This window comes from Pan paniscus, chromosome Y (genome assembly GCF_029289425.2).
Source record: "Pan paniscus chromosome Y, NHGRI_mPanPan1-v2.0_pri, whole genome shotgun sequence".
Classification (NCBI taxonomy): domain Eukaryota; kingdom Metazoa; phylum Chordata; class Mammalia; order Primates; family Hominidae; genus Pan; species Pan paniscus.
Genome location: NC_073273.2, coordinates 43,992,389 through 44,004,431, shown reverse-complemented (window position 1 = coordinate 44,004,431; position 12,043 = coordinate 43,992,389). Strand labels below are relative to the sequence as shown.

The window sequence follows — 12,043 nt, the reverse complement described above, 5'->3', positions numbered from 1 at the left end:
TTTTCTAGCCTTCTGATGTAGCATTTAGTGCCATAAATTTCCCTTTTGACACTGCTTTAGCTGTGTCCCAGAGATTCTGGTATGTTGTCTCTTTCTTCTCATTGGTTTCAGAGAACTCCTTGATTTCTTCCTTAATTTACCCAGGAGTCATCCAGGAGCAGACTGTTCAACTTTTATGTAATTGGGCAGTTTTTATTGAGTTTCTTAATCTGAGTTTTAATTTGATTGCACTGTGATCTGAAGGACTGTTTGTTATGGTTTTACTTCTTTTGCATTTGCTGAGGAGTGTCTTACTTCCAATTACATAGTCAGTTTAAGAAATAGTGCCCTGTGGCACGGAGAAGAATGTATATTCTATTGATTTAGGGTGGAGCATTCCATAGATATTTATTAGGTCCACTAGATAATCAGAGTTGAGTTCAAGTTCAAGCTGATTATCGTTGTTAGTTTTCTGTCTCATGGATCTGTCTAATGTTGACAGTAGGATGTTAAAGTCTCCCACTATTATCGTGTGGGAGTTTATGTCTCTTTGTAGGTCTATAAGAACTTGTTTTATAAATCTGAGTGCTCCTGTATTGGGTGCATATATATTTAGGATAGTTAGCTCTTCTTGTTGAATTGATCCTTTTGCTATTATGTATTGTTTGTCTTTTTTGATCTCTGTTGGTCCAAAGTATGTTTTTTTCAGAGGCTAGGATTGCAACCCCTGCTCTTTTTTTGCTTCCTATTTGTTTATTTGCTTGGTACATTTTCCTCCATTCCTTTATTTTGAGCCTATGTGTGTCTTTGCATAGGAGATGGTCTCCTAAGTAAAGCATACTGATGGGACTTGACTCTTTATCCAATTTGCTAGTCTGTGTCTTTTACTTGGGATATTTAGCCCATTTACATTTAAGGTTAATACTCTTATGTGTGAATTCAGTCCAGTCATCATGATGCTAACTGGTTATTTTGCACACTAGTTGATGCAGTTTCTTCATAGTGTCATTGGTCTTTATATTTCTGTGTGTTTTTGCAGTTGGTGTTCTGGTTTTCCTTTACATATTTAGTGCTTCTTTCAGGAGCTCTTGCAAGGGCAGGCCTGGTGGTGATGAAAACCCTCAGCATTTGCTTCTCTGGAAAGGATTTTATTTCTCCTTCACGTATGAAGCTTAGTTTGGCTGGATATGAAATTCTTAGTTGAAAATTTTTTCTTTAAGAATGTTGAATATTAGCCCCTAATCTCTTCTGCTTTGCAAGGTTTCTGCTGATATGTCTGCTGTTACTCTTATGGGCTTTCCTTTTTTAGGTCACCTGGCCTCTCTCTCTGGCTTCCCTTAACATTTTTTCCTTCATTTCAACCTTGGAGAATCTGATGATTTTCTGTCTTGGGGTTGATCTTCTTGTGGAGTATCTTAGTGTTGTTCTTTATATTTCCTTAATATGCATGTTGGCCTGTCTTGCTAGGTTGGGAGATTTCTGCTGGATAATGTCTGAAGTGAGTTTTCCAGTTTGATTCCATTCTCCCCATTTCCTTCAGGTACTCAAATCAATCGTAGATTCAGTCTCTTTACATAGTCCCATATTTCTTGAAGGCTTTGCTTGTTTCTTTTCATTCTTCTTTCTCTAATCTTGTCTGCACACCTTATTTGAGAAAGGTGGCCTTCAAACTCATATCCTTTCTTCTGCGTGGTTGATTTGGCTATGATACTTGTGTATGCTTCACAAAGTTCTCATGCTGTGTTTTTCAGCTCCATCATGTCACTTATGTAACTCTCTAAATTAGATATTCTAGTTAGCAGCTCCCCTAACCCTTTATCAAGGCTCTTAACTGCTTTGCATTGGGTTAGAACATGCTCCTTTAGCTCAGTGTACTTTCTTATTACCCATCTTCTGAAACCTACTTATATCATTTTATCCATCTCATCATCCAGTTCTGTGTCCTTGCTGGAGAGGCACTGCAATCATACAGAGGAAAAGCACTCTGGCCTTCTGGGTTTTCAGCGTTTTTTTCATTGATTCTTTCTCATATTTATGGGTTTGTCTTTCACACTTTGAGCCTTCTGAGCCTGAATGGGCTTTTTGTGGGGACTTTTTGTGGTCGTTGATGCTGTTGTTATTGGTTTCTGTTTGTTTTTCTTTCAATGGTTTGATCCCTCATCTGTAGGGCTGCTGTGATTTGCTGGGGGTTCACTTCACGCCCTATTCATGTGGTACACTCCCATGCCTGGAGATGTTACTCAAAGAGGTGGGGAAACAGCAAAGATGGGTGGTTGCTCCTTCTTCTGGGATCTCTGGCCTCTTGGGGCACCAACCTGATGCCAGTAGGACAGCTCCTCTATAGGGATCTGAAAACCCTTGTTGGTGGATCTTATCCAGTTGAGTAGCACAGGGAACAGGACCCATTTAATGAAGCACTTTGACTGTCTCTTGGTGTAGGGGTATGCTTTGCTGGAGGGAAAATCACTCATCTGGGCTGCCTGGATTCTTCAGATCTGCCAGGAGGAAAGGCTAAGTCTGCTTGTCCCCAGAGACTGCGACCACACCTCTGGGGGCTCAGAGCCAGGGAGATGAAGGTTCTGATATCTCCAACAACTGAGCCTCTGGCTGGAGTTGCTGGATTCCTCCAGGGAGGCCCACTCATTGAGGAAGGATGGGTTGACCAGGCCTGAAGAGGTGCCCTGTCTGTAGTCTGCCACAGTTAGCTTGTGTGGGACACCTCTTGGGACCAAGCTGTCCAGCTGTCCAACCTCCCTGGCTCCAGCAGGGGAAAAGCATAGCCTGGGGCATAGAGATGGATGCCACCCTTCCCCAACTTGCGGAGCTTAGCGTGTTACGCAGCCATCAGTCTCAGTGCTTGCTGCTGCCCCTCCCTCACAGACTACAAACTGCTTAGGCAGCAGGCAGTAGGCAGCTGCAGCTGTGGTGCTGGTCAGCCCTCCCCCAAGGAACTCAACAGGCTTAAGCAGATTCTAGCTGAGAGGCTTTTGAGAATCTTCAGGGCTCCAGAATTGGGACCCTAGGCCCCAGTGGCATGAGTTCATGAATGGCACTTTTCAATCTGTGGATTGCACTGTTCTGTGGAACATGGTTTCCCAGGCTGAGTATCAATCTCACTCACCACCTCCCTTGGCTGTGGGGTGGGGGCTCCCCGGGGTAGCAAGGGAACTCCTTGCTCCTGAGCTCATGGAAGGCTGAATGCTGGGATTGATTCCAGTCCTGCCAGCAAGGAAGGAGTGCTGAGAAAAGCCAGAACATTTTGACTGTACTTCTGTCATAGTATTAATACTATGACAGAAAAGGCCATTTGGCATTTTTAGTTGTTATTTGTAGGCTTCTTTTATCCCTTTGGTAATTTCTAGATTCCTTAAGGATGTGGACCTAACTATTTTCAGCAGCACATAGAGTAGTGCCCTGCCCTAGATTGTGCTTATGTGGACTCAATTGATTAGAATTGGTCCAGGCCAATCGATTAAAAGTTTTTCTACCTTTAAAAAATTTCTACCTTTAAAAAATTGAATCTAAGTTCTTTAAAATGAAGTTATTTGCTTGAATATTGACACCCTTCCAGTAAAGTTGTGTTTATCCATTCCAGAACATGATTAAGGGGTCTTAATCATAAAGGTACTGAAATAAAGTTACCATGGGTGCATGTAATATAAACCCCGCAAAGACTGTTTACAATTCCGTGTGGGTGTAGGCAAAAAAAAAGGGATTCAAATGTAAATATGAGTGGCGCAGAAAACTTGTTTGGAGTCCATTTTATGCATCTGTTAACATTTTGAAGGCTGTGCAATACAATTTATCATATTAAAGTTTATGAAGTGAAATAAATGACTTGTATATAACATAACTGCAATTCTCTATTTGAAGTTCCATTAATAACATCTCTTGAGAAAACAAATTACTTAAATAATTTTCAATTCAGTATATTATTATGCATATCACATAATTTTATTTAAAAATCATTTTCTATAGAATGAGATCAAAAAACCAGATTTTGATTGCTGATGTGGTGTGAAGTAAAGAAATTATCATATAAACTTCCCTTCATTTGGTTCAGGTTTCAGTGATTGTATATGTTCATACATTTTTATTTTATCAACGATTTTAACTGATGTGTAAACTTCATTTTTTAAAAAGATTTGACGTAGTATAATTTCAATTTTCTCTAAAAAGAAATATAGTCCCTATTTGCTTGCCAAATGGTGAATTTGTATGAGTAAATGAGCAGTTCTTACCTTATTCAAGAATACTCATTCATAATATGTTGTCTCAAATGATAGGAAAATTTAAGTTTCATTCAACACAAAGACATGAATGATTTTTAAAACATTTTATTGTCTACTATTGGTACATTTTTAGTTACAGAATTTGCTAAGTTAAGTGATTGTAAGCAAAAATCATTGTGTGCTTGTGTCATCCCTGAAAGCAACTAAAGTGTTTACTTCAGTTCCCATCTCATATTCTGGTCTTTTAATCCTGAAAAAAATAGCAAAAGGAACAATTAAATATTTTAATTGTTTCCGGTGAGTACCATTTACAATACATGTATGCCTTCGGTTTTGTCAAACCAATGTACAACCACTTAAGTTGAACTCTATAATTTCCAAAGTTTCTTTGTTCGTTCGTTGTCATTAGATATTAGGTGTCCATGAAGCCTTCTTCTACCTTTGGAACACTTAAAGCCTATTATTTTATAACAAAATAACAATTGCTACCTTTCTTTGAGTAATTCTTGCATGCCAGGTTCCAAGCTCACCATGCTATTTTATTTTTCTTAAAACAACTCTAAGAAACTATTATTTATACTCAAATTTTACACAAAAAGAAACTGAGTTTTAAAGAGTTCAAACTATCTGCCCAAAGTCACCTTTCCATAAATAGCTTTGTCAAGGTGTGAGCACATTATAAATCCATGGTGTTAATTCTTAATAAGGAGATAAATAAATGCATTCTCTATGCACAGAGAGAACATGTGCTTTAGACTAGAATAGCCAATGATAGACGTCAGATTACTTGGGATTCAATCAATTTCCTTTCTTTTTTTTTTTTTTTTTGAGGCGGAGTTTCACTCTTGCTACCCAGGCTGTAACTCAATGGCACGATCTTGGCTCACTGCAACCTCCACTTCCTGGGTTGAAACAATTCTGCTGCCTCAGCCTCCCTAGTAATTGGAATTACAGGCATCTGCCTCCACGCCCAACTAACTTTTTTTTTTTTTCCCTTCGTGTTTTTAGTAGAGATGTGGTTTCACCATGTTGACCAGGCTTGTCTCAAACTCCTGACCTCAGGTGATCCACCTGTCTGGGCTTCTCAAAGTTCTGAGATTACAAGTGTGAGCCACCCCACCCAGCCTCAATCAATTTTCAAAAATTCTGCCCCATATTCTCTGTAAACATGCTCACAATTATTAAGCCATTTATAACATATATTATGATTTTTTAATTCAGAAGTTATCACATTTATACCTGGACAGAGGCTTGAAAATGATCTGATTTTGTCATTTTCCCCCATTTAAAAGAAACGAAAATACTCACACATTTGAAGTAACTTTTACAATAGTGCCTCCTTTTTGAGGGCAAAGCCAGAACTTGAACCTAGCTGTCCTGGCTGTCTATCCTGGTCATTTCCACCTCACTTTTCTCTGCTTCTCAGTAGTATATCATCAATAGCTTGTATAAATTGGAATTACAGTTGGATACATATAAGTGATAGATCACATAATCTTATATACGTAGAAATAAGATTTTACGGATGTGGATAAAGTTTTTTTTATTGATTATTCCCATTCATTTGTAAGTGCTTCTTGTAATGGGAGATTCAGTCATAAATTGAGGTAACTTCTTTTTAAAAGCTTAATCCTCTATAGAATCTCAGCACTAAAAAGGACTCTAACAGCATGTTTAGTTTAGCCTCCTCGAAGTTAGACTGAAAACTACTGAAAACGGGAAACCTTCCTATAGGTTTTTTAAAAGAGATTTCCCATCTACCTTTCATAGCTTGTTCAAATATTTGCACTCTAAAAATTACCCACCCCATCTTATCTTAAGCCTTCACTGCAATTCTAGCCTCTTCTTGCGAGTCAAATCTTTGAAATGAAAGAACTGATATTCCCTTATTGCTGTTGCCCTTAAAATTAAGAGGGTTTAATAATATATTTTTCTATTAATGGGTTGTCATAATATACAGTCTGGTAGAAATTCAATAATAATAAAATTTAAACCTATCATAAAAACTGTGGTCTTAATTACCAATCCATTTAGATAAATTTGTTTATAATGTAAAGATACAACATATTACTTGGACTAATAGAATCATAGATCTGTAACTACTACAACTCTAGACCCTGAGTTGTTGGACCCCTTAGAACTCTGGGGCCAACTTTGCTGCACCATTTTCACAGGATTGGCATTGTAGTGGCTTCAAGGTGTACTCACCACTTCCTCCTGCTTGGTCTTGTCTGTTGCTGGCCAAGCTTCCAGATGCAGATCAGGAAGTATGGGGGGCAGGGGCCGCATGGGGAACATTGGAGGCAGAGGTGGCTGTGGCAGCAGGGGCTGCATGGGTTGCACAGGTGGCTGGGGCTGCATGGGCTGGTGAGGCTGTGGCTGAACAGGCTGGGGCTGGAAGGGCTGCTTGGCAGGCAGAGGGAGGTTTGGCTGATGGTGTTGGGTTGGAGTCATGGATTGCTGGCCAGGAACAGGCATCATTGCTTGCTGGGGGACCCTGGGCTGCTGAGCTGGCACCACTGGGATGTGGTGATGAGACTGCAGGGTATGAGTCAGGGGGTGCTGTTGGGACACCACGGGGATGATTTGGTGGTGCAGCCATCCACCCATGGGCTCGTAACCATAGGAAGAGTACTGGTGAGAAACAGAGACGCAGGTTTACCATTGGCTCAGGTGACTCCAACCAGAGAAGCAGCAGTGTTTTCTTTGCCATTATGGCCATAGGAATATTTTATTTATCTTTCCTTTGCAAAAATTTGTAACTGTGTACACAGACATGATTTTTTACAAACTAAATTTCCCATTAGTGTCTGTATGTGGAGTACACATGGTATTTTCTTAAAATGGGAATTTAAATGCATGCCTAATATTTTCAGGGAATAAAGAACAAAATGTCTACATACTGGTGGTCTTATCATGCTCTGGTACCACTTCAAAGGGGTGAGCACCTTAAGAGAAAGATATATTAGAATCCATTTGATTTAATTTACTTTCATCCCATGCAGAAATTCACTGATGCAGTAGGAAATATAGACTCACTAAAGCAATCCTGTCAACAATGATAGCCTGAGAATGTGAGTTCTACAAGAGAAAGAAGAAGGTAAAACATTTGTTGGGTACTTCCTGTGTGTCAGGCACTGTGTTTACATCCATCACACACATTCTTCATCTTTCATTATATGCTAGGAGGCAAGTATTGTTACTCTCACTTTTTAGATAAGGTCATGGGAAGTTAAAGAGATTCATTAACTTGACTGAAGTTACAAAGGGAGTAAATCTGTTTATTTCCATAGGTCCTGCTCTTCATTGTAAGAGCGAAGCAAACATAAAATTATGCCGTAATAATGTGACATAATGTTAATTTCATCTTTCCTTTGATGTCACAATGGGGAAAAAAGCGGTGCAAACACTGTCCCTCAACCTAAAAACACAGATTTACTGATCAAATTTGTCAATCTTTTAGGTTTAACAGAAAACCTTGCCTCAGATTCTTATTAACATTTGTCAGCAGCTTGTGTAAGTAAATAAACTCACAGATTGTTACCTGAACCTATGAGAGAAGTAAGAATTTTATTCCTTTCTGAACAGTATACACACTTGGTTAACCTTAGGTTTGGGGATTCTTTATACGGTAATACAGCATGTAATCAATAAAAAAAAATCAGTTACCTTGCTCATATTATACTTGACAAAGCAGTTTTTATAATTGTTAACTATATTATTCTCCAATATTTTGAAATGTGAATATTACAGTAATTTCCCTTGTCCAAATGAGAAAACCAGGGTTCCAAAGAGAGGAAATTATTTGCCCAAAGTTAGTAATTTTACCTAATCTTTACATTTTACCGGATGGGATACAACCAAGCTGGTCAGTCAGAGTTGACTTTTTGCCCTTTCATGGAACCTTCCTGAGCAGTGGTTCATGAATGAATAAACTTACAGCCATATTTAGGAGGAAAGAGTCAATCCGAATGGTCAGGCAGGAGGGTGCTGGAACAACACAGGCTTGAGGCCAACCATCAGAGCTTAAACTGGGAAGCTGATGGTAGGAACTGTAAAATTGGGACCACTTGAGAAACCACTTTATTTGGGATGAAGAGTCCACCCACTATTCTTTACAGAGCCCAGGGGACTGTTAATGCAAACAGTGATCAAAATTAGTAAAGAGAAAAATTACCTCATAGCTGAAGTTGATATAACCAGGGTGCCCAGGATGAGGTGGTAGCTTTTATAGGGAGGAGGGGAGGAGAAGAGAAAGAGAGAGGAAGGGAGAGTGTGAAGGAAGGGAAGAGAGAGTAAGAGATTAAGTCAATATGCAATTGTTAACATTAAGAGACTAAAATTACTTTTAAAAAATCTATATAGTACAGAATATATTTGAGGTCTGTTTTTCGTTAAGACAAGTGTGCTATGTAGGAGAGGAGACCTCTTATTTTAAAGAGGTCTAGAATAGCTAAATGATTGTCCCTGGGGTTATAGTCTTAAAGTTGGAGACCTGGAAGCAGAAACCAGGACACATTTATTCTCCAGTGATCAAACAACATCCTTCTCCCACCCCAGTGCTGTCAATGAATTCTACCTTATCCTGTCTAACAGTTTACTTGCTGATAAAACTCATCCCATGTTGGGGAGTGAAGTATGTTTCTTTTACACGGTAAAGAAACATCAACAAGCAGTTGTCTCACAAATGTTCCCTTGTAGATCAGGAGGTGGTCAAGTACTGTAAGTATCTAAGGGATTTCTCATAATTGACAGGCAAAGTAAACAACACATCCATACAACAAAAGAAGCCACAAAAGAAACCACAAGGTGGAAATTAATGAATGCCAGAACAAGATGGGTGGAGAAAGTAGAAACATTATAAATCCAATGGAAAAATGAAAGAGTTTATTTAGGCCAATCTTTTTTATTATTCTCCCAGTGTTTTTATGGCAGAAAAAAATTTTTAAGTTAAAAATAAAAGGCCACATGAATGATAATCTGAATCAGGACTGTCTATCCTCTCAAAAGTGGAAGCCAAGTGTTTGGCGCCTGCCTTGTGGAACTCTGGTTGCGCCCGGGGTCCACGTGAAGGAGAAGAGAGACAATCATGAAGAAAATCTCCCTCAGACATTGACCTCATTTAGGACTGGCTATATTATATTATTTTAAAATTCTCACATTTCATAGGAGGGGTTTATTCACTCTCATCTGGATGTGAATGGTTTTATTCAGGTCCTATACGCTTTTGATCGATACCATCTTAGAGAGCAGGAAAAGGGCTGAATTCGTAATGTCGGGACTCCTGAGAAGGCTAAGGATTGCCACAGTGCAGGATTTCAGGAAGGCAGAGCACAGAATCTTGGTTTTGTGGGTGAGAGAGGAAGAGAGGAGGTAGGTGTGGAAGCTTGCTGTCTTCTGGTTGTATCAACTGCTCTTTATACCACCAAAAAGTATATGCAGGCTGCTTGGCATGCATATGATCTAAGTTCCCTGCCTTTATGCACCTGTGTCCAGACAGAGTGAGAGTGACACCCTGGTGTTTAATACATTTAAATACAAAATACATCACTATATATTGGGTGTAGGTGGGATCCTGGACAACCACAAGAAAGCCACATACTTATCAGATGCACCCAAAGGGGTAGGACTTCTGAGAATAGTCAAGATGTTTCTAGAAGTGGATTCCTAACACAGAAATCTTACCCTTCAAGTGGTAACAGCAGTAATATGTGGAGGGCAAGAAGATATCTGGAAACTTGAGAGGAATTAGGTTTTAGACCAAACGGGCATTTTGGTAATATTTTTATAAGGCTGATTAAGCACTTTCTCTGGAGACCTTTCAAGAGTCCCTTTCAAAAGCTTCCTCCAGGCCAGGTGCCGTGGGTCACGCCTGTCATCTCAGCACTTTGGGAGGCCGAGGCGGGTGGATCATGAGGTCAGGAGATCGAGACCATCCTGGCTAACACGGTGAAACACCGTCTCTACTAAAAATACAAAAAATTAGTGCGGCATGCTGGCACATTCCTGTAGTCCCAGCTACTCAGGAGGCTGAGGCAGGAGAATCACTTGAGCCTGGGAGGCAGAGGTTGCAGTGAGCTGAGATCGTGCCACTGCACTCCAGCCTGGGCGACAGAGCAAGACTCTATCTCAAAACAACAACAACAACAACAACAACAACAACAACAAACCTACAAAAACCAAAAACTTCCTCCATGTAGAAATGGGTGGTGATATCTCCAGGCTAATGGTATCAACTGAATCTCCTGGGGTGCTTGTGAAAATAGAGTCCTGGGCCCAACCCCAGCTGTACCAAATCAGAACCTCTAGTGGAGGCATCTCAGAAACTATTTTATTTATTTAATTAATAGATTTATTTTTAAATTTTTGTGGGTGCATAATAGTTATATATATTCATGGTGTACAATATGATGTTTTGATATATATTTACAGGGTGGAAACATTAAATGAGGCTAATCAATGGAACACTATTCAGCCTTAAAAAGGAATAAAATCTTGACATTTACAAACATGCGAATGAGCATGAAAGACATTATACTAAGCAAAATAAGCTAGGAAGAGATAATCTATTTTTTCACTCCCCAAAGTGTTTCTTCAGCACAGATGTTTTGGGGCCTCTTAGCTCAAACTGTTTTAAACCTTAAAGTTTCCCAGCTGGGGGACAAATTCTTATTTCCACATTTGTAAATTGGACACAACTTATGCAAAGAATGTTTTACTCACAGGCATGGCAAAAGCTGCTCCCACAAGGCAGGCAAACAAAATCCAGGTCCCCATTTCTTGATGGTTCTGAAATGAAAATCAGCAAGTGCTTTTCTCATCTCTTCTCACACATGTGCACCATAAAGTGCCTTAAAAAACATAATCTGCATTTGTCTGTGGGTAGCAAGTGGGATATTCTTTGCAAGGTTAATTTTTCTTATTTGATTTGAAGTTCTCAGTCCATTTTATTGTTTTGGAGTCACAGTAGTTAGCATAAAATCGTTTTTCATTTAGGTTGGAAACTGAACAAGTTGAGGAAAATAAATCATGTTGTTATGTAATTTGGAATGCCATATTCCTGTCTGTCTGCATGGTCCTATAAAGCCATACAAGCTAAGTATAATTTTTAATTAATAATCGAAGGAACAAATTTGGCTCTTAAGGTTCAAGAGCCCGTCAAGGTAGGTATTTACCCATTACTACATAGCATTTTATCATTTTAAAATGAGGAGCTGAGAAATATTTCTTATATTATCCATCTAGGTATTGATATTGTTAAAAACAAAGACTGATGATTTGAGGGAAAAAATCTAAGTTATTTGCCAAAACAGATTAAGAAATGACAGGGATTTCCAGCCTTATAGAACTTCAGGCAAGTAATATGTCTGAGCTCAGGGGGTCTGCATAGCAAAAGATGAGGTTAAACAGAAAGGCAAAGAAAACAATAATCTGTGAATTTATTGATTCTTCAGTAAGTTTTGGATTATTTATATCTCAAAGATTCTATTTTATTTCATGGTATCTTCCCTTTGATATATGTTCTAATTTAATTACTCTACGAATTAGAGATGTGAGATATGAATTAAAGCTTGTTCACTTAAACATATGCACAATGCTTCATGTCTCAAATTATTGACTAACTTTAAAAATCTTTAAGTAAAAAGACATTAATTTTGGTAAAGAGAGTGAATATAATATGTAGTAATGCTGATATGAGTACTACATTGATGTTGTATCCTAAATGTGTGTTATTAAACTTGAAATAATTTTTAAAAAGAGATAAAGTTTTAGATGATGGTTTTAGTATGAAATAAGGTATTATTTGATGTATTTAACAAAAAAAGTCTTAA

The 12,043-nt window shown here is 38.7% G+C and overlaps 1 protein-coding gene across 3 annotated transcripts in view; it reads right to left on the bottom strand.

The window, feature by feature from the left end:
- Positions 1-4,300: 4,300 nt before the first annotated feature.
- Positions 4,301-12,043, bottom strand: part of AMELY (amelogenin Y-linked) — a 208,773-nt gene continuing 201,030 nt past the window's right edge. Inside the window, exons 2-7 of one of the 3 annotated variants that reach the window (XM_055106936.2) lie at positions 10,935-11,000; positions 8,389-8,436; positions 7,251-7,292; positions 7,115-7,159; positions 6,420-6,845; positions 4,301-4,461 (exon numbers count right to left, since the gene is read on the bottom strand). In XM_055106936.2, the coding sequence (XP_054962911.2) occupies positions 4,456-4,461; positions 6,420-6,845; positions 7,115-7,159; positions 7,251-7,292; positions 8,389-8,436; positions 10,935-10,988 (621 nt within the window). In that variant the 5' untranslated portion in view covers positions 10,989-11,000 and the 3' untranslated portion in view covers positions 4,301-4,455. Of the gene's footprint in view, positions 4,462-6,404; positions 6,846-7,114; positions 7,160-7,250; positions 7,293-8,388; positions 8,437-10,934; positions 11,001-12,043 lie in introns of those variants that run through there. The other 2 variants (XM_057301227.1, XM_063602030.1) reach the window with 2 other exon arrangements.